At 44.7% G+C, this 27,960-nt stretch overlaps 1 protein-coding gene across 1 annotated transcript; it reads right to left on the reverse strand.

Moving 5' to 3' along the window:
* Positions 1–126: 126 nt before the first annotated feature.
* svip (small VCP interacting protein) lies at positions 127–27,677 on the reverse strand. The gene is made up of 4 exons (XM_080539381.1): positions 27,235–27,677; positions 26,806–26,856; positions 25,777–25,893; positions 127–1,221 (listed from the first exon to the last, which is right to left on the reverse strand). Exons 1-4 carry the CDS (start codon positions 27,295–27,297, stop codon positions 1,207–1,209), a joined length of 246 nt encoding a protein of 81 aa, XP_080395507.1. The 5' UTR covers positions 27,298–27,677; the 3' UTR covers positions 127–1,206.
* Between the last annotated feature and the right edge of the window lie 283 nt (positions 27,678–27,960).

The following is a 27,960-nucleotide window of genomic DNA, read 5'->3' on the forward strand; positions in this document are numbered from 1 at the left end:
CCCTACAATTCGATACAACATAATGGATGCAACTAACACATTTTTACTAAAACCCACTGATAAAATGAAAGCACAGAAGATTCAGAATACATTTTATTTCAATAATTGGCTTGACATCTTGCCCCTCAAAATGGCTGGAGCACTTGAAGCATTAGCGGGATTAAGTGAAGGGGGAAGGAGGAAAAGCACTCAAGTAAGCAAGGCAGGTTAAAGTCAATACTTCATCACAAGTACACACTTGCTAGTTCAGTCATTCTTTCCTTCCATTTCATTTTGAGTTCAGCTAAGTCCTCATTGTGGTTTAAAGGTAAGGCTAATGAACAATATCTCAAACCCATATATTACCATCACTGCACAAATGGAGTCCAACAGAGTGAACATTAATATTATTGCTGAAGAAACTTCTTGTCAATGCTATATTACCTGTTTTGAAATGAATAACAACCATGCAGCATTCACAGACCTTTTCTCTCCATCAGGTATTACACAATTACAATCTCAACCTCATTTAACTTAATAAATTGCAACATTTTTCATACATTAAAATCCAATAGTGTAACAAATAACTTATATTGCACAGTTACAAGAAAACCAAACACAAAAGAGAAATGTGAAGTGAATATACTGTAGTGTTTGAGTACAAATTCTAAAGCATGAGAATGTAAGTTATCTTTGCAGTGATGTACATAAGAAATGTGTCATTTGAATCATGGATTATTTTACAACCTTTTAGAGTATACATTTCAAACGAAAAATAGTAAGAAGTTGAGAACATTCCTCAAGTTATAGTCTGAAAAAATTACAAAAGCACCATGGTATAAAAGCTGCAGTGTTGACTGTCAAACGGCTTGTAGAGACAGCTGCAAGATGTCTGTTTATGGATGTTGGCGCACATTTCCTTCGTGAGTGTATGCTGCTCATTGCTGTATGCCACTCCTAGCTGTTCCAAAGATCCATTGACTTGTATATCTTGGCGTTAGGGAGGCATGTCCTGCAATTCACACTGGCAAATCTGTCCGTACCTTTCTTTCTGTTAAGGCATGGCAAAAACTATCCTATGCACTCGCCTCTGAAAAACTTGCATGTAAAAAAAGAACAGACAGCCAAAAGATCTACAGCTAAAAGTCAACGGGTAGCAATAGTCTTCATGTTCTTGGCTGAATCTCAGTGTGGACACAGACTTTCAGGATTTCTCCACCTTGATCTTTAGCCCACCTGCCACTACAAAGAGAAAAACAATGTTACAAAATAATTTAAACAGCAATTAGTTTTGACATCCTGTAACTTCTGTTTCATTCATTCAATGATAATAATAATAATAATACATTTTATTTATGGGCGCCTTTCAAGACTCTCAAGGACACCTTACAAGACAGTTTAAAACCACATATCAAAACATTAAAATCAACAAAGCAAAATTAGATAAAAACAGCTAAATCTGATATAACAACAAACAAAATACATGAGATCAAACCAAGTAAGCCATTGTGAAAAGGTGTGTTTTAAGACAGGATTTGAAAGTGGTGAGAGTGTCAATATTGCATAAGTTGGGTGGCAGAGAGTTCCAGAGGCGGGGAGCAGAGCGGCTGAAGGCTCTAGACCCCATAGTAGTTAGGCGGGCAGAAGGGATGACAAGTTGGTTGGCAGAGGAGGATCTGAGACTACGGGAGGGAGTGTGAGTAAGAAGGACTTCAGAGAGGTATGAGGGTGCTAGGTTATGGAGAGCCTTAAAGGTGAGAAGGAGAATCTTAAAGTGAATACAGAATTTGATGGGGAGCCAGTGAAGTTGTTGGAGAACTGGGGCCTCATTTATAGAACGTGCTTAGATCAAATTTTGATCTTACCCGTGTCGTACGTAGAAAACCACGTCAACGTAGTGATTTATACAATTTCAACGTGAGTCAATTTGACAGTGGAAACGATCGTAGCTCGACGTCGAGTATTCAACTTGCTTACGCACATTACCTACTGGTTATGCAGAGTTATTACAGGCATGTGAGCCGCACTGCCTAGTGTAATTCATGCAAGTGGCTCGTAATAAAATTAACGATGTTGTTATCAGCCGAGAAAATGAGTTTAATTCAAGATTTAAAAGGAACTGATGTTTATGATTGTATTTCAGTCTTCCTTTATATCCCTCCGTAGCTGTCTATCTCCCCTTCAACATGCCTAGTGCGTTCCACAACGGACCAATGCGCTAAATTATACTGGATTTTCTCCGGTGTCAGGGAGTGAGCAGCCATATAAGAATAAGACCACCTGATAAGAATAAGACCATTATATTATTACAGTATAAGCAGCACTCGAGTTGGGGGATGGCATCCCCCCTGAAATAAAAACAGTCAAAATCGCCCCCCTCTTTCCATACTTAATGTCATTTTATCAATGAACGTGGTATTACTGCTATTTCAAGGTGCGAGGGAGCACGCACACATGCAATGACATTTTTACCAAGTTACTGACACTGAAGTCACTGACACTGAGGGGATGCTAAAATTGTCCTCTTATGATAAAATCCACCACCTCCCCTGATTTTCTTTTACAACTTGAGTAGAGTATAAGCATGTGCCTGGTTAGTTGTCATGATCAAACGTTACAAATGCAATTTACAGAGAAGCCACCCTACTCTGCCCTCTCCCACTTCCAGACGAACGCCTACCCTATATTATAGCACTTGTCTTAATTCAGCCGCTATAATTGAGTCGCTATCACAGGGCGTTAATACAAGCCTCATTCACCTGTGTTCATTTTACCTGCGTTGGTATTTATAGAAGGAAGCACGTACGCAACTTTAAACCATCTCAGCCCGTTTTATAAATAATGCTTACGTCCGTTTAGAAAAATGTGCTTACGTGAAAGTCAAAGATGACGTTCAAGTACTTTTTTATAAATGAGGCCCCAGGGCATGGACAAGAATGGCGGTGCTGGAGGTACCGCATTATGGAGGTAATGATGCTTTAATAAACCAAACATACATTTGATTACTATTCCAAGTTCCTATTTTGTAGACTTAAACATACAGTACAATGTGAATACAGTCAAACATGCTGCTATAATAACAACAACATTTACATTTCTTATGTGATGATATCTTCAATCTAGAATTCTAAGTAGGCCTATTTTTATTTTATTTAACCTTTTTTGGCAGGGAGTCCCATTGAGATCAATACATTTTTAAATAAAATCACCAGAACGATAGTTATGGAGATAGACTCCAGTTCTATGAGTGGAGCGGAGCCCCATAGGGGAGCTCTGCTCCTATTGGTTTACCCGCTACCTAAAGTAGCCAATGACTGAATTTTCAATGCCTGCGCCCGCCTGGGGTGCTATATAAAGGGGCGTACTTCGCTCCATCATTCTCCCAAACATACAAACAGCCGGGTTTGAACGAGTCGAAGTGGGCCAGCAGCCCTATGGGGCTCCGCTCCACTCATAGAACTGGAGTCTATCTCCATAACTATCGTTCTATATCGTGGAGCTCCGCCCCATAGAGGAGCTCTGCTCCTATTGGTTTAGGCGGAGCGAGCGAGGCCAAATGTACCCCCACTGAGACTATTAATCCGAAAACAATCTCAGCGGCACCCGGACAGAATGAGGACAGAATGAGAAAAGGATGAGGAAGAAATATCACTTACCTAACCCTTACGTTGGGTTGTTGATCTAACAGAACATGTCCTGGAGGAGGGTCCCCTCCCCAGGCACATCCGTATTAATCCTGACAGCACTTGAATAGAATCCCCATGACCAGGGTAATCCAAGTGCCCTTCCCACAACATCAGTCATCAGCAAAACTGAGGACAGAGTGAGAAAGGATTGAGGAAGAATATCACTGACCTAACCCTTACGTGAGCACGTAGGGTTGATGATCTAACGGAACATGTCCTGGAGGAGGGTCCCTTCCCCAGGCACATCCGTATTCATCCTGACAGCACTTGAATAGAATCCCCATGACCAGGGTAATCCAAGTGCCTTCCCCACTACATCAGTCATCAGCAAAACTGAGGACAGAATGAGAAAAGGATGAGGAAGAAATATCCTCCAAGTAATACCGTATAGAAAGTGATGGCGACGACCAAGACGCCGCCACACATATCTCCTCCACTCCCACTCCCCTGAGAATGGCCACTGATGTGGCCATGCCCCTGGTGGAATGAGCCCGAATGCCAGTCGGCACGGGCTGCCCCTTCGAGGCTAATAGCCTCGCAAATCCAAAGGGACAGCCTCTGCTTCGAGAGTGGTGTCCCGGCTTTCTGTCCGCCATAGCAGATCAGAAGCCGGGGAGAAGATCTCAGTCCTGCCGTGCGCTTCACATATTGTGCCAACGAGCGCACCGGACAATACAATGTAAAACGCCTCTCCCTCTCTCCGTCGTGAGGAGGAGGAAAAAAAGGCGCTCAGAGCACAGCTCTGAACCCTAAACCCACGATTAACCGTAGGGATAAAAGCCGGGTTAGGGCGTAATACAGCTTTTGTTTCGTCATCAGATATGATCAAACAATCTGCCCGTGACGAGAGAGCGCACAAATCACTCACTCGCTCAGCCGTAGTCAAGGCGAGGAGTAGACTCGTCTTGAGAGACAATAAAACGCAACGACACAGTGACAATGGGTTCGAAAGGGGGCACGCACAGCGCCTCTAGCACAATCGACAGATCCCATTTTGGCATTAGAGTCCTATGAGGGCGTCTAAGCCTACACACTCCAGTCAAAAAACGCTTAACCAGCGAATGACTGAAAAACCAGTGTCGTTGTCGCAAAACCCTCATGACAAGCTGAGATGGCAGCCGCGTAAACTTTAATAGTTCCCGCCGCCAATCCCTTGTCAACAGCGACTGTAAGAAGCACAAGAACGTTTCGACCCGACAACAGACAGGGTCAACGTCCTGTCCCTCACACCACTGTGTAAAACTCGCCAGCGCGCCGCATATCCCTTTGCAGTGGATTGCGCGCGCACTCTGAATGGTCTGAATGACCGCGTCTGTCAGACCCCTGCGTTCTAACAATCCCTCTCAGTAACCAGGCCATGAGGGGCCCCCCCTCATAGGCGGCCCCTTCACCAAGCCTCCGGCTTGAGAGAGTGCATCTTGTCGATGAGGTATGGGCCATGGGCCCTCTACCAACATCTCCATCAGTTCCGGAAACCACGGGGCTCCGGGACGGTCCGGGGCTACAAGAATTAACTCTAGCCTCTCTGACCTCACTCGTGCCAACAGTGGGAGGATAGATGTCAGGGGTGGGAACGCGTATAACAGGACCCTCGGCCATGGGTGGTGTGCGAATGTATCGACTCCCAATGGCGGGTTGTCCTGTTCGCGCAGGGAGAACCAAAGGTGACACTGCGCATTCGTCCGTGACGCAAACAGAACCACTTCTGCTTGCCCGAAACGTGCCCAAATCAGCGACACAATGGAGGGTGCTAACCTCCAGTCGTCGTCCCTCGGGCCTCCCCGTGATAACAGATCTGCTCCTTCGTTGAGCAGACCTGGAATGTGGAGAGCTTTCAGCGAACTCAGGCGACTCCGCGCGCCATCCAGTAGCTCAGGTCGGTTTTGACCGATCTCTGTATTACAATCAACTTGCGACGGCGTCTCACTGGAACCAGTCGCAGTCGTGCGAACCGCCTCTGCAGTCTGCGCATGTGTAACAGGCCTAAGGGGACCACTACATGGGCTGCAGACATCAGTCCTAGTAAGGACATCCTTGACAGAGCGGTGATTGTATTTGTCACTCGACACACCCGGAGAGCTGACGTCAGTGTCGCTCTCCGTGGTGCCGATAAACTGGCCCTCATCTCGGCAGTATCCAACTGAATGCCTAGATAGGAAAACTGTTGAGCCGGCCACGGAGCACTCTCTGTCCAGTTTACAGCTAACCCCAGCTGAGTGAGGTGCTGCACCAGTGAGGTTGCGTCCCGAATGGCTCGACTTGGGCATTGGGCCAAGACCAGTAGGTCGTCGAGATATGCTAATATGCGTATCTCGTTTCGCCTCAGTGGTTCGAGTGCTGTCTGCACGCATTTGGAGAGAAAACGAGGAGCAAGCGCGTACCCGAAGGGCAGGCGCGTGTACTCGTAAACCTTCCCTTGGAAAGCAAAACGTAGGAATTTCCTGTGCCACTCTGTGATTGGCACACGAAATACGCGACCCTCAGGTATCTACGAAAGGGGCGTTTCGCCACTCTCTCGATGAGGACCCTGAAATCTAGTATGGGTCTCATGTCTCCCGAATTCTTTGGGACAAGGAAATACGGGGAGTACCATCTCATGTCCCACTGGTCCCTCGGAACCAATGTCACTGCGCCCTTTGTTAGGAGATTCGTAATCTCCTCCTGGAGCGCACGTGTCTTTATCGGGCAGGACAAAAAACAGTCTCTCTCACGCCCCTGAAGGGCGGAGGAGGCTGAATGAACTGTAGTGCATATCCCCTCCTCAATGTCCTGTCTAGCCAGCCCGACAGAATACCTGCCCCTTCTAGCCATTCTGTATAACGCAACGACAGCGGCTGGGCCGTCTGTTGTGGCGCAGTCGACAGAAAAAGCTTGCATTTCTGTATGACCCCAGCCGCCGCTGCCCACTGAGGAGGTGGCACAGCCCAAGGTGGGGTCATTTCGAAAGGGATGGGCTGCCGTCTGTAAAGAGTGTTTGTTATGTGTAACAATGCTCTTTATTGACACAGGTTTATTATGCCTGATAATCAAAGAACCGGCCGCACGCTCATGAGCTGGGCCAGGTCTTGATAGACATGGAGGGGTTTTTGATGTAAATAACGGTCCCTCTATACGGCTACATACAGGGGTGTTTAACCCGCTACGTGTCGTGATAGGGGGTAAGTCCGTTAGGCAGAGAGCTGGCCACACGCTGGTAAGCTGGGCCAGTCTCCGCTTTGTTTCTAACCGGTAGCGAGTCGACCACACTCTGACAAGGCAGGTCGATCTCTGCTCTGGCAGATAACGGTCCCTCTATACGGCTACAGACAGGGGTGTTTAACCCGCCTCGTGTCGTGATAGGGGTAAGTCCGCTAGGCAGAGAGCTGGCCACACGCCGGTAAGCTGGGCCAGTCTCCGCTTTGTTTCTAACCGGTAGCGATTCGACCACACTCTGACAAGGCAGGTGGGTCTCCGCTCTGGTAGATACCATGGAAAATCCTCCTTAGGGATGGTTTGCCGTCTGTAAAGAGTGTTTGTTTTGAGTAACAATGCCCTTTATCGACGTAGGTTTATTATGCCTGATAACCAAAAAACCGGCCGCACGCTCATGAGCTGGGCCAGGTCTTGATAGACATGGAGGAGTTTCTGATGTAATAACGGTCCCTCCATACGGCTACAGACAGGGGTGTTTAACCCCCTTTGTGTCGTGATAGGGGTAAGTCTGTTAGGCAGAGAGCTGGCCACACGCTGGTAAGCTGGGCCAGTCTCCGCTTTGTTTCTAACCGGTAGCGATTGGACCACGCCCTGACAAGGCAGGTGGGTCTCCGCTCCGGTAGATAACATGGGAAAAATCTCCTTTACTGAAAAAGTAAGGTGGGGATTTTCCTTCTTTTGCCTCTTTATGAGGTAGCAGCCATGAAGAGGAAAACCGGTGGTGGGGTCATTACCGGCCCCTCCGCCAGTGAAACCGGGCCACGCTGCCGTGGGGGGCCGTAGCGGGCCCTCCCAGTGGTCAGCGGCGGGGGCTGGGGATGCCGAGTGGGGCATGGCTCCGTCGTTTAGAGGTAGAGCCAGTGCCGCATCACGCCGAAACCTCCGTTTCGCAGTCGTTGACGGTCTATTCGTCACCACGGCGGAAGAAGAAGAGGTGGAGCTTGCTCAGAAGCTCCGCCTCCGCTGCAGACAGACCGTTGGGTCGGTCTGTGGTGATTTTCGCAATGGCGGCGTTAAACACTGCGATGTTATTCGCCGCTGCCGCCGCCTGCGCACCGAGATGGGGCGGCGAGGGCGGGGAGCTCGTGAGCCTCTACCTGCCGCTCGCTCTCATCAGAGCTTTCTGATTCTGACACCGGCACCGACCACTCAGCTGGGTGAGGGCGGCGTGATGTCAGGGCCGGCTGAGCGGGCGGGACCATCCCTACTTGGGGAGGTGCCTGCCCAGAACGCCGTTCTTGCTTGTCCTCCGCTGCTAGAAAATCGCAGCGGCAGGTGTCCCGGAGGAACTTCTTCGTGGTCGGCGGCGGACGATCCATCGCTGAAGGGAAAAGTGTCCTCCGCTGAAAAGTGTCCTCCGCTGCTTGGAAGTCGCAGCGACAGGCGTCCCGGAGGAACTTCTCCATAGGGGGCGGACGATCCATCTTGAAGGGAAAAGTCTGGCGGGTCCTCCAGTCTTAGTAGTCGTCCTTCTCAGTCTTCAGATATAAACCCGTGCTGAACTTTTTGGGAGAATGATGGAGCGAAGTACGCCCCTTTATATAGCACCCCAGGCGGGCGCAGGCATTGAAAAATTCAGTCATTGGCTACTTTAGGTAGCGTGTAAACCAATAGGAGCAGAGCTCCCCTATGGGGCGGAGCTCCACGATATAGAACAACCAATCCAGTGGAGGCCCGAGGAATCATGGATAATCATGAGCTTATGCAGTAGGGCTTTGAAAGATCAAAAGGGAGTAATGGTGCGGGACTTAAACAAGGTCCAGCCAACCTTTTGGTAAAGGATGCAATGATAACTATTAAAGCTATCACCTGTGATAAAGTGAAGGGTGCTATGATAAATGGCATCCAATTTGCGTGTCCGGGGGGGGGGTGGCCGGGATGGGGGAGATGGCTAGGGGTAGGGGAGGCTGTAGGCATGGGAGAACAGGTAGGTTTTGAGGTGGGATTTAAAAGTGAGGAGTGAGGGTGAGTCTCTGAGTGGTTGAGGGAGAGAGTTCCAGAGGCGGGGTGCAGCTCGTGAAAAGGCACGGTGACCGAAGCCTTTGAGTTTTGAGGGTGGGACAGTGAGGGGAACAATGGATGAGGATCGGAGGGTACGGGTAGGGCGGTGGGGGAGAAGGAGGTCAGTCAGGTAAGGGGGGGACAGGCTATGGAGGGCTTTGTATGTGAGGTAACATTAGTCCGCCAGTAGTCTCGCATAACCAGACCTATCTCCACACTTCGGTTCGCACTGTGCCGCGCTGGAGAATAATACAAGATTTTGCGCGTGTGTGGGCGCGCGACGCGAGAGAGTTTTTGCCGGGTGAGATGTCTGCAGATGGAAAGTAAGAAAGTTGAAACGTTAGCAAATATAATTGCTGAGTGTTCTGACAGAGAAAGTTGGTTAAAATTGGTCGTTATTATTGTGACTAGAAAGTGTGTGAGCTAAAGATCTAACTGGATGCACTTTATTATTTTACTTAAAGTAGACACTATTTCTTATTCTGCTAGAATTGGGCTTTATGGTAATACCATAATGGCATATTTACAGTACATGGACAGTGCATTGGAAATATAGAATGTTTTTTATATCAATGTATACCTCTTATTAGATTATAAACACTGGTTGTTATGTTTGCCTTTTGGTTGACAGCAAAAGAGGGAGAGAGGAGGAGAGAGAGGGAGAGAAGGAGAGAGAGCAGGATAGTAGTTATACTCGGCACTTTTCTTTGATCTCGATTCCCTTTGATCTTTTTTATGAGGGGGGGTCATAAAACATAAGATCTTTTACAGAAGGGGGGGTTTATTTACCCCCCGCGTTGTGGTTTTATTAACCCTCGCCATTTGTTCAGAACACACAGGTGTTTAGGAAGGGGGGGGGTGGGCCAAAACGAAAGTTGACGCAGGTGTTAGTTGACACACACGCACACACACACACACAGGGTTACCCTAACCCTAACCCTTAATTAGGAAGGGGGTGGTTGCTCCAAATGACTGGCAAGGGTTGAAATGTGTTTAAATAACGAATATTGTTGTTAGAAAGAGACTTAGGGTTAGAAATGAAATTAGAGGAAAAGGTGCCGAGTGGGAGCGAACTCTCTCTCCGGTCGATACAATATATAATAACATATAATACTCACATTATCATGTCCTTTCGGGCTTTCATGTGGACAGTGGATGTCATACTGTCTCCCCCCCCAAAAAAAACTGCTCCTAAACAAACAAAACGTGTACATCTATGTATATCTATCTGATATACATCTTGATCTTTTGTACGCACACTCTTAAGAGAGTGAACGGGGGTTTCGTATCAGCAGTCAGATATGCGTTCAGACAGCCTCTGTTGATAGACAGACACATCGAGTTGCTTTTCCTGCCTCTCTGCTACTCCCACCACTCTCTCTGAAGCGTCATTCTGACAGCAAGAGACAACAGGCTAGGGTAGACTACTGTTGGGTAATCTTGGTTACCAGAATGGTCCTAGAGATTGCGTCGACATCGACTGCGCAAAATGGGGAACATGTACAATCCTGTCAAACTTTGCCAAAAGGACATCCCCGCAAAAACACATCTAGAATGACAGGTTTGATCAACCTGAATGTGATACCTTCCAACCAGCTGCATCCCAAAATACACTGCATCCCAAAATTGCCATTGTAAATTACAGATAGACCTGTTAGAACATCAGTTGTCTTTTAGCGGACCTCTTGGACACCCCTAAACACGGGGGTTTGGAAGTAGTTATACCAATAGTAGTTATACCAATAGTAGTGACTACCCCATCCCTGACATATTACTTTTTCAGCTATCGCCAACATTCACAATGTTATTAACATGTTTATAGAAATAGACTGTCAATTGTAGTAATGGCAACAATTGTAATAATTATAATTACAAGAGAACCACAATGAATGAATCAAATTAATCAAAGTAATCGCATTATTTCCAGATTGTAAGCTTTCAAATGATGTGTCATACATAGACATCGGGAAAAAATGTAAGACAACATGAGTATTTGAAACTTGTTAACCCTGAAAACTAAATCCTGACGCACGGCTTACAAGATTTGTAGATGTTGCTTGACAGAAGAGACGCACCGGTAAGCTGGTAAAATTCATCATCGCGTCTTTTTGAGAACGCACTAACTGTACCCAAATGCTTGGACGCACTGCCGAGTCCTGGCGAACGGGTGAACTTATAATACAGGGCAGGTATTATAAGCCTACTGTGAGTAGGCTACTCGGAATTCACTATTCTAGCCTATTTGTTCGGTTGTCAACCGATTGTCAAGTCAAAAGGTAAACAGAGCTGTATCATTTTACGCACGAAAATAAATCCTTAGCCTACCTCACTCAATGAGCGACATTTGAGACACCAGGTGCCCCAGCTGCCCCAGGTGCCCCAGCTGTCCCAGCTGCCCCAGGTGCCCCAGCTGTCCCAGCTGCCCCAGGTGCCCCAGGTGCCCCAGCTGCCCCAGGTGCCCCAGCTGCCCCAGGTGCCCCAGCTGTCTCAGGAGACACTTTTCAGGAACCAGGGTTAGTATCGAATTGTTAAAATCTATAGAGCTTGGTTACATAGTCACCAGGGTAGACGAAGTATGGCATTTTGCTCAAAAGAGTGATGACTTGTTTGCAGGATATGTAAAAAAATTCTTGCAATATAAGCAGGAAGCCAGTGGTTACCCTGAACATGTTGTGTCAGATGTCGACAAGCAAGCCTATGAGGATAATTATTACGCCAAGGAAGGGATAAGACTCAATCCTACCAAAATAGTTTTAAATCAGGCCAGACGATCTATCAACAAACTACTCCTAAACAGCTTGTGGGGTAGATTCTCCATGAGAGAGAATCTCCCCAACACTGAATTGTTGAAGGATCCTGAAGATTTTGCTAGATACATATTTTCAGCCGATGTGGACTTGAAATACTTTGCATTCATATCTGACACAGTTGCATTGGTCCAGTGGGCTCATGCTGACGGGGATTTATGGAATACAAAGGATATCAATGTCTTTCTAGGAGCTTTCACAACTGCCCATGCTAGGCTTGAGTTGTATGATCTGATGTATAAACTGGATGACAGACTTTTGTATAGTGACACGGATTCTGTGATCTTTGTAACAAAGCCAGGTGATTGGGTCCCTCCACTAGGCCCATACTTGGGGGATTTAACTGACGAGATAGGGGGCGCGACCATATTGTGGAGTTTTGGTCAGGGGGGCCTAAAACATATGGTTATCGAACTTTAAAGGGTGTTACATGTATGAAAGCTAAAGGTATTACCCTGAACGCTGACAATTCTAAAGTTGTTAAACTAGACACTCTGGTGGAGCTCGTTGATCATTTCGTAGCCGACAGGAACAGCACAAGTCATGTGTTGGCCCGCACTGAAAATATTGTACGTGTTAAGAAATCTTTCACATTGAAGAACACAACCTTTGTCAAGAGGTTTAGAATAGTCTACAACAAAAGGGTTTTAATGCAAGACTACACAACCTTACCGTATGGTTTTTGAATCATGTCCGATTTTGTCAATAGTGATTTTGATTTTAGACTACAGCATCCGTTCAGCTTGCTGTTGTCGGGCCCTTCTAAAGGCCCTTGCACACCAACGCGTTTTTTATGCGCGTTTTTTACGTCCGTTAAAAAAATAAATTAGAACTCATGTTGTGTCAACCACGCTTGCACACCAATCCGTAATTATTCGTCCGTCCAAAAAAAAAACGCAACAGGTTCGATTTTCTGCGTTTTCGCGTCCGTCAAAAGCGTTTTGAGAGTAGTTTTTTTTTTGTTTTTTTACTCTGGCCAACTCTGGCCACCGTACGAATGTACACTGAGGTAAACAGTGAGAGACATCTCTGAGGTAAATAGTGAGAGACACACATCTCTGAGGTAAATAGTGAGAGACACACATCTCTGAGGTAAAGTAAAGTGAGACTAGATAAGAGAAAGAGAAGCTAATCCTACTTGTGTCAGAGCACAAAGCTCTTTATGAAAAACAGAGTCGTGATTACAAAGATTCAGAATATAAAGACAGAATATGGCAGAGTATTGGAGAGCAGACTGGAATCAGGAATGGTATGTATTGATTACGAAAGATTAGACTAGTGGTCATTATTCGTTTTTATTTTTTTATTTTTAAATCATGTTCGAAATAAAAGATTCATTCATTCATTCATTCGTAGAGGTAAACCTGGAAACGATCTGGATAATTCCTCAGATCTTTTATTAGCAGCCCCGAGTTCTGAGGATGGGGTGGATCCAATATTTCCTTTTCCTTTTCCTATTTTCAAGAAGTGAGAGGAGCACAAAATCATCCTCACTGCTTGAAGACTCCATGTTGCGTATTGCGAAAGGGTTAGGAGAGGAGAGGAGAGTAGGCGTGTCAACAGACCCTGAAAGTTCGCAACGTAAAAAAACGCAACGGACTCCGCAACGGACCGGTGTGCAAGGTCTCTGTGCGTAACGTTTTTTTTCGGATGACGGATTAAAAATACGCAGGCGTAAACGCACGCATTGGTGTGCAAAGGCCTTAACTCGGGTAAAACCTATTTTGTTAAGGATCTGTTAACTAATGCAGAGTTTTTACTCTGGCATCACATTGAAAATATTGTATACATATATGCTTGCTGGCAACCGTTATATGATGATTTGTTAAAGATTAGGGATATCAATTTTGTCGAGGGGATTCCCGAAAGACTAGACAATGATGAAATCCTGCCGGTGTCCAAGAATAATTTGTTAATCATTGACGACGTCATGAATGACGCCAGTAATAGCCTCGAAGTTGAGAAGGTTTTTACCCAGTATGTTCACCATAGAAATCTCAGTGTTTTATATCTAGTACAGAATTTGTTTTTCCAAATCAAATCAAATCAAATCAAATTTTATTTGTATAGCGCATTTCTTACAAGATGCAACTCAATGCGCTTCACACAATGAAAATGTTCAGTCAATCAGTCAATCAATCAATCAATACTGACAGAGCCGCGAGCAGGCAAAAGTAAAAAACCTGTATACTATGTAGCCAGGAAAAATTCCCTTGCAGCCCTCTACCAATTCCCTTGCAGCCCTCTACCAATCCAGGGTAAAACCAGTAGGACAATTAGCTTGAACACAAACTATTTAGTGTTATTTTAAAAAAAACGTGATAATAATCAAATCTCTGTATTGGCTAGACAAATGTATCCTGGTAATACTAAATATTTTATGGAGTCATTTAAAGATGCTACAGAAGCCCCTTATGGGTATTTGTTGGTTGATTATAAAGCTAAAACGCCAGAGGCCTATCGTCTCAGAACAGCTTTATGCTCCACTTATCAGGTTGTGTACAAACAGAGGAAGAGGAGTGGCTGAAATGTCTGCTAGATTAGAACGTCATTTATCGCTACTACAACTGTTGATGAAATCTAAGCCCGGGGGAAATACGGGCTATTTTAAAGAATGCTTCAAAAGATCTAATTCAGGCATTGTGTGAAGTCGCATTGAACGTGCTGTGTGGTACTATTCCTCTATCAAAGACACAATTTAAAAGACTGTCAAAGGTTAAGTCTAATCTGAAAATCATAGCTGACAAAAAGATTCCTATATCGAGAAAAAAGAGGGTTATCAATCAAGAGGGAGGATTTTTATTACCACTTTTAAGCATAGCTGTACCATTTATCACTAGCTTGCTGTCGAGACAGGGTTGAAGCGACATACTACAAGTGTGTACAAACAACCTACTAGTCATTATGGAGAAAATGTATTTGGTGCCGCAAAGAGATGTGGACAAATTACGTGTTGGAGGTCCAACGACTATCAGACAGAGTGCTGAAAATAACATTGATGATTTGATGAGAACCATTTTGAATAGAAACGATTTAACTCCACATGACAAAGCACAGCATTACGCTGTGTTACTACAGAGATATTTAACATTGGTCAGACAGGGGGATAGTGATGTCAATACTTTAAAACTAATTGTGCCAAACAGCTCAACACACAGCCAGTGGTGTCTACATCTTTTGCTACAGATAACACAGCTTTAGACGTCTTAAATAATTTACCCCTGAGGAGCAAGAAGAATGCCCAACATATTTTGGTCAAGATGTATAAATCAAGGGTATTAGAGTGGAACGAATCTGGGGAACTTGTGTTGAAAGGGGCAGTCGTGACCGGTTCACACATTTTAGATATTGTTAAACTAGCGACCATTAGTCAAGCACCTAAAACAAGCGCCAGACCCCACGGTTGGGATGAGTTTGTGCAGGGTTTTTCAGTTTTAAACATACCGCTTTCTACAATACCCAATAGACATGTCAAAGACGAGATTAGTGATGTTAAACATTCTAAAACAAATGTTGATGCTGCCATTGGTGCTGTTAAAACCCCTTCTAGGCGCAGTCTCGCTCTGGCCCCTAAATTCTTAGAGTATGAGGCTTCAGGAACAACGGCCTCTGACAGCCGATCTCGGCGCAAGTCTAAATCAAGGCCAGAATCTCATAGAGACTTGTTGTGGCATGATTGGAGCTAGATTTGTTATTTTAATTTCATTTATTTACTTATTTTTGTTTTAACATTTTTAACCCTTGTTAACATTGTGAATGTATTTCTGCTACAACCAACTTGTATACAATGTTTGTATTTTTTATTTTTATTGTGAATGACTGTGAATGACTATGTTATTGTTTGACTAAAACCCCTTGCTTGACTAAATAAAAATGATTGTAATGATACATGAACTCTGATAATTTATTTGACCAACATTTTATTGCCTTGCACAATCTTACACAATTGTCTGAACATGTTGAACACAACTAAACACATTATGAACACACACACACGGTTGCAACTTTTTCACAAAACGTGTTACCATTGTGTCATTTTTAAACAGATTAGAAGAATATTTAGATATCAACATATCATAGGTGATGCCTCTACACATGTGATTTAAGAAGTAGATACAGTGTTCACCACATGTGACCGCTGTGACATCCTGAACTTGTTTGTCTGAGAAATGTATCTCGTCACATGACATGTTTAAAAAGTCATAAATCGATTTAGGAAATCTTGAATGATTTTCAAAGCATTTCCAAAACTGTCAAAAAAACACCCAACTCTCTCCAATGATATACTGTATAAACTGCCAGCCAATGCTCTCCAGGCTGGTCAGAGGGGTGTGTGTTAATTATCATAGCACTAGGTCTTATTTGTAGAGGTTGCTGGGGCAGTTTATCACAAGCCAAAACACCTAGAAAATGGGTGTTTGCTGATATTGTATCCATGATGGCTGTCAGTTCCACAGTATTCATGATGCTTAATAGTAATCAACTAAAACCTGTCTGCGATGGGACACTTCAATCATACTATCATATACCGCATAAATTATTAGATTGATGGTATTAGGCAGCGGGTTCCTGAAACGTGTCTCCAGGCGTATGTTACCACTCTTGATCAATGATAGATGCTGACTATTATCCTCGTCAGGTGTCAGATTAAATGCATAAAGAGTGTACCCATTCAGGAAATCCTTACGATCAATGGCCATAGCACTGTTCTTTAAATGTCTCCCTGTTGATAACACCAGTTGATAGAATTCACGAGTCACGCAACCATTAGGGAAGTCCGGTTGTATTGGTTTGGTGGGGAACTGGACACCGTCAACATATATTGCCAGATATTCTAGATTATAATTCTTAAAATTGAATGGGTTCTTGCCATAGTCGCCCGTAAAAGAGTCATTATCAACCATCGCTACCACCACAGACTTGGGTAGGGTTCCTAGAAACAGATTTTCATGGTTTGACACTCTTGAGCCCGCTGGAATGGAAACATTCTTAAGGGTGACACGGTCCAGGGGGTATTTGGCAGTGTTCGTTAGCAGTGTCTGTGCATGTCCTAAGCGTACGGCCGGTGACAATGAAACTTTCTTGACAAATAAGGACGCAGAGATAAGATTCACTTTGTACAACTCATTGTCCGCAGCATCACGCATCAGACAGAATGCATCCTTTGCTCTAGTCATACGGATTTTAATATCAACACCGTTCAGCATTAACTTTTCCTGAAAAAACATGTCACTGTGTATGGGGGCCATGAGCTCCACCGTGCCACTCAGAGCTGTGTATCTCTGTCTGGCTGTTAAACCAGCATTAGCCCCGTCTACAGCGTTTAACACATCCATGTGTCTAGCTGTATCCTTGTAAAAAAGCCCTGTAGAGAATGATGACTTTAATGTCTCCATGTCGTAATTTAGCAAGCATTCTATAAGACAGCGGTAGGGATACGTGTTGCTGCTCTGTGAAATTAGTCGATCGCCTAGTGATATGTCAACCTGTGAAAATATTGTAGCTCCAGGATAGTTGATCAGTCCTACTTTAGCGTTCGCACCTATGGCGGCCCCATCTGCTTTAACAATTTGCAGTCGTGTAAACAGCATGGTATTGTTTAAATCAATGTAATCGCCGCCTGATCCAGCTATATAAAACTCCAATGGCCCTGTGGGAGTTATCGCCGATATAGGTGGAATTTCAACATATGTCGATTTCTCTATAGCTGTCTGTGTTAACGGTATCGTAAAAAGATCTAATTCAGATTTGATGCACTCCCCACTTAGACTATGTAGCAACGCCATCTTTAGAATATGTAGTTTGCTCCTCCGTCGAGTGTTCTGACCTGTCGCCTGTGTTCACTTTTAACAACTGCCCTCACACTCCTTGTAACAGCCTTTTTCCTCTTCTTTGGACGGGAACCTGGAGGCCCTTGCGGCACCGCCCTGCGCTTGGCTGCTCTCTTACGCTTCATCACAACCAACCCAGAACCATCCTGTCTACCCCCTGCTCTGGACATTACTTTTGCGATCACGTCTGACGCTATACTCTTTGCAGAATTCTTGAGGTGTGGTTTGGCTATGTTGAACCCCTGTTTGAATAACGGAGCTGCGAATCTGAATAAACCTCGAAATATACCCCCTAAACCAGCTCCATGCATCACAACACTCCCTGAAAACCCCGGTATACCATTACCAGCCTGTGCTTTGTAATAATCTATGTACCGATTGGGGCTAGGGTCGAAATTGCTGTAAAGGGCCATGGTGTAGCAGTAGTGGCGCTAGTCTTTTAGACGTCTTACACTCTAGCCTTCACTCTTCTGAAATGAAGCTTTGCAACAACTTTGCCGTATTTAAAAGGCACACACGCGTTCTGATCTGTCTTGACCTCTATAACGATATCTGTGATGTGTTCTTTTGTTACAGGCACATAGTGGGCCCTGTCGTAGGTGATTGTAACAATCTCTTGATCCTTTCCTGTCATATGTACACATCTCAATAACTGGACGTAGTGATCCCCAACGATTTGGTGATTAATTATATCCGTGTAAACATATAGAGTGTAGAATCCTCCATAAATATCTGCAGGGCGGTGTGCATATATCTTGGTCTGGTTCAAATCTAAAACTTCTTCAGCCAATACATTCTTACCCATAGAACCTCTAGTCGAATCCAACACTCCATATTCCCCATCATTAATACCATCCGTGTATAATCCTAGTATTAGAGCTAATCTCCCTCTGAATTTTATAGTGTATAAATCCTCCACAATCATGAACACCTTGTGTTTTATGGAGCAATAACCGAATATGATGTTGTGTGGTTCTAACACTCTGTCAATCTCTGCTACAAGCTCTGACATCTTTGAGTAGAAACCTTCACGTATCTGTAACGTCAGTCGCAATGACCTGTTATCTGTTAACTCTAAAAAAGTGTCTTCAACTGTAAATGTCTGCCATGTTCTAGGGTATTGGAATTCTATTAATCCCACTTGCCATTCGCCTTTTAGTATTAAAGGTTTAGAAATATGTGTCCTATAGTTCGAAATCTTGTTTTCGGGATATACCTTCTGAGAGGCATTGCAAGGTAATGTCATGTAAAACTCTTCACTCTCAGCCATGACTCTACAGAACACCTTCACACACTATGTGTTATGAGCTCTCTCGACTGAAACCCCACACCCTTTTATATATTGGTGACGTCGCATTCACGAACCCACGAATTGAACTTCGGGGGCCAGCCGAGCCACTTGACCATTACCATGCACACGACCCTCTGCTTCTTTCTACGTAACACCTTCTCGACCTTAAACGCCTTGTCGCGTAAAACTTCGTAACACCTTCTCGACCTTAAACTCGGCCTCATAAAACGACCCGTCGATAAATTCACCGTCATAATCTTTCAATTTGTAAACAGGTGGTATCCTAGCTATCCTTTTTTCTATTGTAAAAAACTCTCGGGTGAATGTCTCTTCATAAGCCTTTTCAAAAAACCCTCGCATTTTAGACACCCTCACTGTGTCCCCCAAATTATATTTAAAAACAGGATTTTGAGTTACGAATGTCATCCCCCCATACAACGTTTTAAAAACCAATGTTTCGTTTTCGGTACAAACGTCGATAGGCCTCATTTTAATAGAACGATGGTACGATGTATTGTATGAGCCCACCAGGAAAGCCTCGGGGCCGGATGGCGTCCTGGGACGGGTGCTGAGAGACTGCGCCGACCAGCTGGCTGGGGTTTTCACCAACATCTTTAACCAGTCCCTGTCCCAGGCCACCGTCCCACCCTGCCTGAAAACCTCAACTATCATCCCAGTCCCGAAGAAAAGCACGGTGAGCTGCCTAAACGACTACCGCCCGGTGGCACTCACACCAATCATCATGAAGTGCTTCAAGAAACTAGTCCGGGCCCACATACTCACACGCCTCCCGCCCAACCTGGATCCATACCAGTTCGCCTACAGAGCCCACAGGTCCACAGAGGACGCCATAGCGACGACTCTCCACGCCACTCTATCCCACCTGGAGAGGGGAAACAGCTACGCGAGACTGCTCTTCGTGGACTTCAGCTCCGCCTTTAACACCATCCTTCCAGACAGGCTAGTGACCAAACTACTAGACCTGGGTCTATCACACTCTATATGTGCGTGGATCAAGGACTTCCTGACCGACCGCCCCCAGAGGGTGCGGGTGGGCCCCCACACCTCCACAGCCCTCAGCCTCAGCACTGGGTCACCCCAGGGCTGCGTGCTAAGCCCCATCCTCTACAACCTCTACACCCACGACTTCACCCCCATCCACCCCAGCAACTACATCGTAAAGTTTGCAGACGACACCACCGTGGTGGGATGTATCTCGGGGGGGGACGAGGCGGCGTACAGGGATGAGGTACAGCAATTGAGCAAGCTGTGCAAGGTTAACAACCTGCTGCTAAACAAGTCAAAGACCCAGGAATTCATCGTAGACTTCAGGAGGAAAAAGTCTGAGATCCAGCCCCTGCTCATCGACGGAGAGAGCGTGGAGATAGTCTCAACCCTCCGATTCCTGGGACACAACATGCGGGATGACCTGGCCTGGAAGGACAACACTAAAGGCACCATCAAGAGGGCACAACAGCGGCTATACACCCTGAGATGCCTCAGGAAACAACACAACAAGCAGGAGATACTGGTGGCCTTCTACCACGGCGCAGTGGAGAGCATCCTCACCTTCGGCATCTCCAACTGGTTCCACAGCTGCACAACAGCGGAGAGAAACGAGCTACAGAGAGTCGTGAGAACAGCACAGAAGATCACCGGCGCCCCCCTCCCCTCTCTGGAGGAGCTGTACAAAACACGCTGTCTCAGGAGGGCCTCCAAGATCTCCAAGGACCCGACCCACCCTGGGCACGAACACGTTGTCAAGCTGCCCTCGAACAGGAGGTACAGGACCCCGGCCGCTAAGACAAACAGACTGAAGAACAGCTTCTACCACAGGGCCGTCAAGGCCCTGAACACAGAAAAGGCCTAAGTTCTGGGCCCAGGACAGTCCGGACGGATTGTATGGCAGCTAGTGCTGAGGCACAAACATGTACATTTTCAAGCCTGCAAACTGTGACACTTTCAAATAATGTGAAAAAAAATTTTTGGGGCAATATGACAACCCTAGTTGACTATCTGTGCAGTATAGTACAGTGGATTGTGTACATAGCCTTTATTGATGTAAACCAGCTCCTTACCTTCTTGTGATTTTATGCATCTATGCTCTTTCTAAAATGTGTTTTCTTTTTCCTTTCCTAAACACCAGGGGAGCCACCCCTCCTAAATTTCGTTGTTTGGTACCTGTACTGTAGCAATGACAAATAAAGTCCATTCCATTCCATTCCATTCCAAATCCTGCAGAACATCTATGTATCTTTTAGAATTAGCATAGGTCAAAAACCTCCACATTCGACCCTTAATAGTTCTGTTAAAACGCTCCACCACACTAGCCTTCAACTCACTCGACGTAGCATAATGGTGTATATCATACTTGTTTGTTAATTTGTGAAATGTTGAGTTGAAAAACTCAGCCCCCTTGTCTGTTTGTAATTTCAGAGGGCTTGTTCCACATTCCAAAATATTTGTAAAACCTTGGGCGACAGCCCCAGCAGTCTTATTCTTTAATGGAATGCACCAGGCAAACTTGCTAAATACATCGATACATGTCAGTATAAATCTGACTCCGTCATTATCGTTTGCATATAACGCCATATCGACCAAATCAGCCTGATATTGTCTATCCTACTATCCTTTCCATAGGCTAACACCTTATTCCTCGGGAAAATAGTTCGTGTAGGCTTGTGTAATGAATAAGTGTCCTCCCCACATAACCACTCTGTTGCTTCATCACTCTTTAAAACCAATCCTGTAGCTTCACGGACACCACGTTTTAATCGAGATTCTCCCCCAAAACACCCCGTAGAAGTAGGGTCGTAATATGTATCCTTCATACTGGTCCCCATGGTCTGTATGTACATCTATCACAACTCAGCACACTTAATGAAAAGAGTTGTGTTTTGTCCCAACGTTTTTATTTCAACAGAGAGCATAGCCACACTTATTTACAATCACACTGCATCTAGGAACTGTAGAAAAAACACACAAGTTGCGATGTCGTCGTTAACCAAGAACCCAGCTAGATCGTCGACGACCTCTGTGACATTGACACATTCATTTTTAGACAGTCTTAACACACAAACATCTGTCACATAGGTACAAAGCCCCGCAATACGCCCCACATTGTTACATTTGCCATAAGATTTTAACAATTTTGTAACTAGCAAACCACAAGGTGTTGAGTCACAAAGCTCCACCATCCGCTCCCACTCGTCACATTTTCCTCTCATTTCAGCCATGGTTTTTTTAAGTTTAGAAAGTCTCTTTCTAACAACAATATTCGTTGGATCATCTGTGATGACACAGCATAGTAACATTGATAAATCAAACTTCATGCTCTGCGCATCATAGGTCTTCAGATAGCTCATTAAACAACCCCCCATTGTGTCTGTCAGATGTTATCTCTCCAGAGGTCTAATGCGTCTCTGACGCTTTTATCACAGTCTGGATTAATAAGACATTCGCACATCTGTTGCAATTGCGCACATATGAATTTCACTAACTCCAGCTCAAATAGTATGGACTCCACAACTCCACGTACCACTAGGGGGTCGACATGCAAATCGTGCTCTTTCAGGACATGTTGCAGAACGCTGTCCATCGAGCCATCTTCATTCGATCGGTGTAGGCCTAAACGATCTCGTATGTATCCAATGTTCATCTCGTAATAGTACGCACATGGTTCATATAAACAGGCATGATGTTTCTGGCTGGGGTGGTTAATTTCACAACCATAACAGTTTTTTGCTACTTTTGCTCCAACGATATTCTCCAATATACGACAAACAGTAGCCTTGATAAGTCTGTAACCCAGAGCTGTCACACTGCTGGAGAGCTTCGGACCTCCCGAAAGATCCACCAGCGTCTCCCACTCGGCTCCCGTGGCGAAGTCGTCCATGATCACTGGTTGTGGCTCTAAACTCTCTTTAGAGCTTGCAGGGTTGGAGAGTACAAACAATCCATTCAATCCGCTGGCTTCACTCACACCGGCTTCTTCAGTTATAAAATGATCTGGTACTCCACAATCGACGTCCATCGCACACTCATCGAAAAGTGCAAACAATCCATTCGATCCTCTGGCTTCACCCACACCGGATTCTTTAGTTATAAAACGTTCTGGAACTTCACAACCGTCGTCCACCTCACACTCTTCGAAATAATGCTCTAAATGCTCAGGGACAGTCCTTACAGATAACGTCCTATAAACCTTACTGATTGTTGCGCCTAGTCCTTTCAAGAAAGATAACTGACCCCTAACACAAAATGTATTTAAACACATTTCAACCCTTGCCAGTCATTTGGGGCAACCCCTCCTAACACCTACGTCAACATTCGTTTTGGCCCACCCCTCCGTTTGGGGGGTGTTCTGAACAAATGGCTGGGGTGAATAAAACCACAACGCGGGGGCAAATAAGCCCCCTCCCTTCTGTAAAATATCTTATGTTTTATGACCCCCCCTCATTAAAAAAGCAGGATTCATTTGATTCATTCATTGTGGTTCTCTTGTAATTATAATTATTACAATTGTTGCCATTACTACAATTGACAGTCTATTTCTATAAACATGTTAATAACATTGTGAATGTTGGCGATAGCTGAAAAAGTAATATGCCAGGGATGGGGTAGTCACTACTATTGGTATAACTACTATTGGTATAACGAATCAATCTACGACTTCCAAACCCCGTGTTTAGGGGTGTCCAAGAGGTCCACTAAAAGACAACTGATGTTCTAACAGGTCTATCTGTAATTTACAATGGCAATTTTGGGATGCAGTGTATTTTGGGATGCAGCTGGTTGGAAGGTATCACATTCAGGTTGATCAAACCTGTCATTCTAGATGTGTTTTTGCGGGGATGTCCTTTTGGCAAAGTTTGACAGGATTGTACACGTTCCCCATTTTACGCAGTCGATGTCGACGCAATCTCTAGGTCCATTCTGGTAACCAAGATTGCCCAACAGTAGTCTACCCTAGCCTGTTGTCTCTTGCTGTCAGAATGACGCTTCAGAGAGAGGGGTGGGAGTAGCAGAGAGGCAGGAAAAGCAACTCGATGTGTCTGTCTATCAACAGAGGCTGTCTGAACGCATATCTGACTGCTGATACGAAACCCCCGTTCACTCTCTTAAGAGTGTGCGTACAAAAGATCAAGATGTATATCAGATAGATATACATAGATGTACACGTTTTGTTTGTTTAGGAGCAGTTTTTTTGGGGGGGAGACAGTATGACATCCACTGTCCACATGAAAGCCCGAAAGGACATGATAATGTGAGTATTATATGTTATTATATATTGTATCGACCGGAGAGAGAGTTCGCTCCCACTCGGCACCTTTTCTTCTAATTTCATTTCTAACCCTAAGTCTCTTTCTAACAACAATATTCGTTATTTAAACACATTTCACCCCTTGCCAGTCATTTGGGGCAACCACCCCCTTCCTAATTAAGGGTTAGGGTTAGAGTAACCCTGTGTGTGTGTGTGTGTGTGTGTGCGTGTGTGTCAACTAACACCGGCGTCAACTATCGTTTTGGCCCACCCCCCCTTCCTAAACACCTGCGTGTTCTGAACAAATGGCACGGGTTAATAAAACCACAACGCGGGGGGTAAATAAACCCCCCCTTCTGTAAAAGATCTTATGTTTTATGACCCCCCTCATAAAAAAGATCAAAGGGAATCGAGATCAAAGAAAAGTGCCGAGTATAACTACTCAGGATGGTGTCGGCACACCAGAGAGAGAGACAGCAAGAACCAGGTGAGAAAGTGGACAGGTAGTCAAGACCACATAAGTAAGTAGCCTTGAGAACCGATGGTTCTCGAGCCTAATGGCCCATAAGGCAGGAGCCTATCTCCTACACCCCCTGGACATGACGCTGGCCACCCCCCCCCAAGGCAGCAAACCTAGGGGAAACACTGATCTTGTTTTATTTATGATATCGTATCGTGACTAGGGTTGGGTACCGAAAATCGGTACCGGAAGGCCCTAATAATGAAGCGTTCTAAAGTGTGGCTGCATTTCACCCGACTCGACGAAAACAACGTGAACGTTTGAAGTGCTCAAAATGCTTAAAATCATTCGCGTGTAAAGCAGGCAACACATCTAACTTGATGAAACACCTGGCAACGCACGGGATAAAGTCATAGTAGACCGTGGAACTTTCCGAACTGTGTCGGCAGCGTAGATGGAAAACACGTGAACATCAAGGCACCGCCGCACGCCGGCAGCGACTACTTCAACTACAAGGGTGCCCACTCCATTGTCCTGATGGCTACCTGCGACGCCAGATATCGGTTTACCATGGTGGATGTCGGGGGATACGGGCGGGAAAGTGACGGAGGCATCTTCAGGGAGAGCAGATTCGGTTCTATGCTACTAGTCATAGACTAGTCATAGTCAAGAGAGGTGTCGTATTTTGCCAGAGAAGGCAAATATGCTGATCTTTTTGCAAAAGAATTGCTGAGGTGGGAGTTTTATTTTTATTTATTTTTATTTGAGTGTATATTTAACTGTAATATTATATATATAAAACTTAAAAATCAAAAGTACCGAATTAAGTACTGTTTCGGTACCGGTACCGTTTTTAAAGTATCGGTTAGGTACCGGTACCGGATAAAACCCAAACGATACCCAACCCTAATCGTGACTGTATCGTATTGTGAGTTGAGTGTATCGTCCCATCGCTAGTTACTGTACATGATGAATAGGCCTACATCCTAATGTTGGCCTATATCCAAGGTCTAAATAAGTAGATAATGGTCAACCGTATTGAATGCCTTGGTGAGATCTATAAATGAGGCAGCACAATGTTTTTTTTTCTGATTTAGGAAACAACCATAGCAGCCTGCTATGTCCAGGTCTAAAGAAAGATTGGTGCACATTTAGAATAGAATGTGGAGATAAAAAAGTTTCTTAGCTGTGGTTATAGAAACCCTCACATTCTTTGATGTGGCAATGAGACATTGTGCCATCTATGTTCAATATTAAAGGACTAACCTTCAGCCCACCACCACCACCAGAGCTAGATGTAGTTATCGCCTGTTTCTCCATCTCCTCCTGTTTCTTCTTCTTTCGCTCAACCGCTTCTGGGTTCTTGACACCCCTATAGTTTGTCTGAGGAGATATTGGGGGAGTAAAAATGGCAGGAATATATATGGAATATCTCATTCAAAACTTGCTTACAACAAACATAGTACTTACTTACTACAACCATAGTATCATGTTGTGTTTTTAAACTTCATTGATACTGAATGACAAAATCTAGAACTGCTGGTCTAACTGAAAAGAGCAGCCAGCTGTCAAAGATGTGAGCAGAAGGATGTTGCTGCCCTTTACAGTCATGTGTTCAGCTGATAAAGGCATGCTGGGAATGTGTGCTTTTCCATGATGAGGCAAAGAGGGGGAATTGTTCAAGTTCAAGTGCAGAGCATTGTGTGAGCAAAGCATAGAAATGGCTAAATCTATCACATAGGCTAATGACAAATCAGTGGGTTAATGTATGCTCCAAAGTGTGCATCATAATTGAGAGGTGGGTGGAACGACAGCCAATCTAAGCTCGCTAGATAATTCTCCACATACTTACCTTGATGCTTTTGTAGTTGGACATGTTTTATGTGGAGACAAATGGCTTTGACTGAGGAATTTCTGTGTAACAGTAAAAATACCCACCACCATCCTATGAGGAGCATCTAAAAGTATGATTGGCCTTGCAACAAAGGTACAAATACTTAAGATTTGTGTTCTTGATTCTAGGGAGTAGAGTTGGTAAGTCAGCAAAGCAACCATTTTATGGACGCTCTTGAATTATATTCTATTAACGAGGGAGTCGTTGAGATTCGATTGAGTTGCCATACACTATTGTTCTGCCAGGGCTAGTGTTGGTGAAGACTTGGTAGAGTCAAGCAATATCACATCATGAATCACGTGTGCCAATGCTTGGCTTGACTGCTTGGCGTAGCTTACACCTACACTAGCCCTCACTGGGTAAATTGGCCGCCCATGAGCTAGAGAAATCAAGTCACCTACCTCTTTCTGTCTCTTCTCTGCAGCCTCAGCTAATTGCCGCCGCCTTGTTTCCTGAGAAGTAAAATAGTGAGTGACTACTACTAGGCGTATGGATGGTTCATGCTCCATATCCATATCTGCCATCCATCCTGGGCTTATAAATGAGTGGGAGTGAGTCCATTGTAACTGTCATATAAGGAGTAACAAGTTGGTGAAAATGTTTCCCAAATTGCATTAACATGGTCACGGTCCATTTATCAAAAGTGGTTATCCCACTGCAGGTGGTTCTATACGTTTAGGCTACCAACACTCCACCCCATACAATAATGATGGTAAATTCAAGAGTTCTATCTTCAACTTTCAGGCAAATGTGGTGGTATCAACATAATTGCCTACTTGACAACGGCAAAGAAATGTATTGCCAAGCTTGCAATCCTTAGCTCGACTTACTGGGTCTGGAGTCACCACAACCTCGTCTGCAGCTCCTCCAAGGCACGGTAAGCACATTCCCATACTTGGGTATTCAAGCAAAAATAATGTAAACAATGTCTAATGTCAGTCAGTCTTGAATTTTAGTAAAGCTACTCGCTAGCTCGTTACTCCAATTCAGCCAGTGACGCTATTTTCCTACAATTAAAGCCTTTTATCACTTGCTAATATAAAATTACAATAAAATAAAACTCACGCGAAGCTAGCTACTTTGCTACCTAGATAGGCGAACTGGCTACAAGCTATGCTACTAGTACTAGTACTAGACAGCGTGACAGCTGACCAAACTAACTAAATATTCACCCAGACTAACCTCTTCAAAAGTCGCGTCATTGAGAAAATGTTCACTGGACGCTAGTAAAATGAAATGTCCTTCTTGTTTAGCTGGTTAACTTAGCTATACTAGGTTGGTTGCTGTGTAACGAACTTGCTCCTATCCAAACACATAAACTGACCATGTTCAGGAGGGAAATATAGCTACTCTTTGCTCACAGATTAGATCAGATGCACAGAGACTGGAAGCCAATGCATTACGCTTGTGCGAAGAAAAACATTGCTACGTTTCGCTCTTGAACACAGCTTTTGTGTAGTCCTCGCAGGGGAGGGCCATAGAAATATAATGTTTATCTATGCTACTAGGTTTTCTCGCTCGTGGTTCAACAGAAATGTTAGACATACTCATATTGC

This window comes from Nansenia antarctica, assembly GCF_963989245.1.
Source record: "Nansenia antarctica genome assembly, chromosome: 9".
In the NCBI taxonomy this organism is placed as follows: domain Eukaryota; kingdom Metazoa; phylum Chordata; class Actinopteri; order Argentiniformes; family Microstomatidae; genus Nansenia; species Nansenia antarctica.

What these genes read in the sequence shown, in the direction of transcription:
- svip (XM_080539381.1), bottom strand. Translation starts at nt 27,297, where the DNA reads ATGGGAATGTGCTTACCGTGCCTTGGAGGAGCTGCAGACGAGGTTGTG. An exon ending in TTGTGGTGACTCCAGACCCA is followed by an intron (nt 26,857 to 27,234) that starts GTAAGTCGAGCT and finishes TTTACTTCTCAG; the next exon opens with GAAACAAGGCGGCGGCAATT. An exon ending in CAGAGAAGAGACAGAAAGAG is followed by an intron (nt 25,894 to 26,805) that starts GTAGGTGACTTG and finishes ATATCTCCTCAG; the next exon opens with ACAAACTATAGGGGTGTCAA.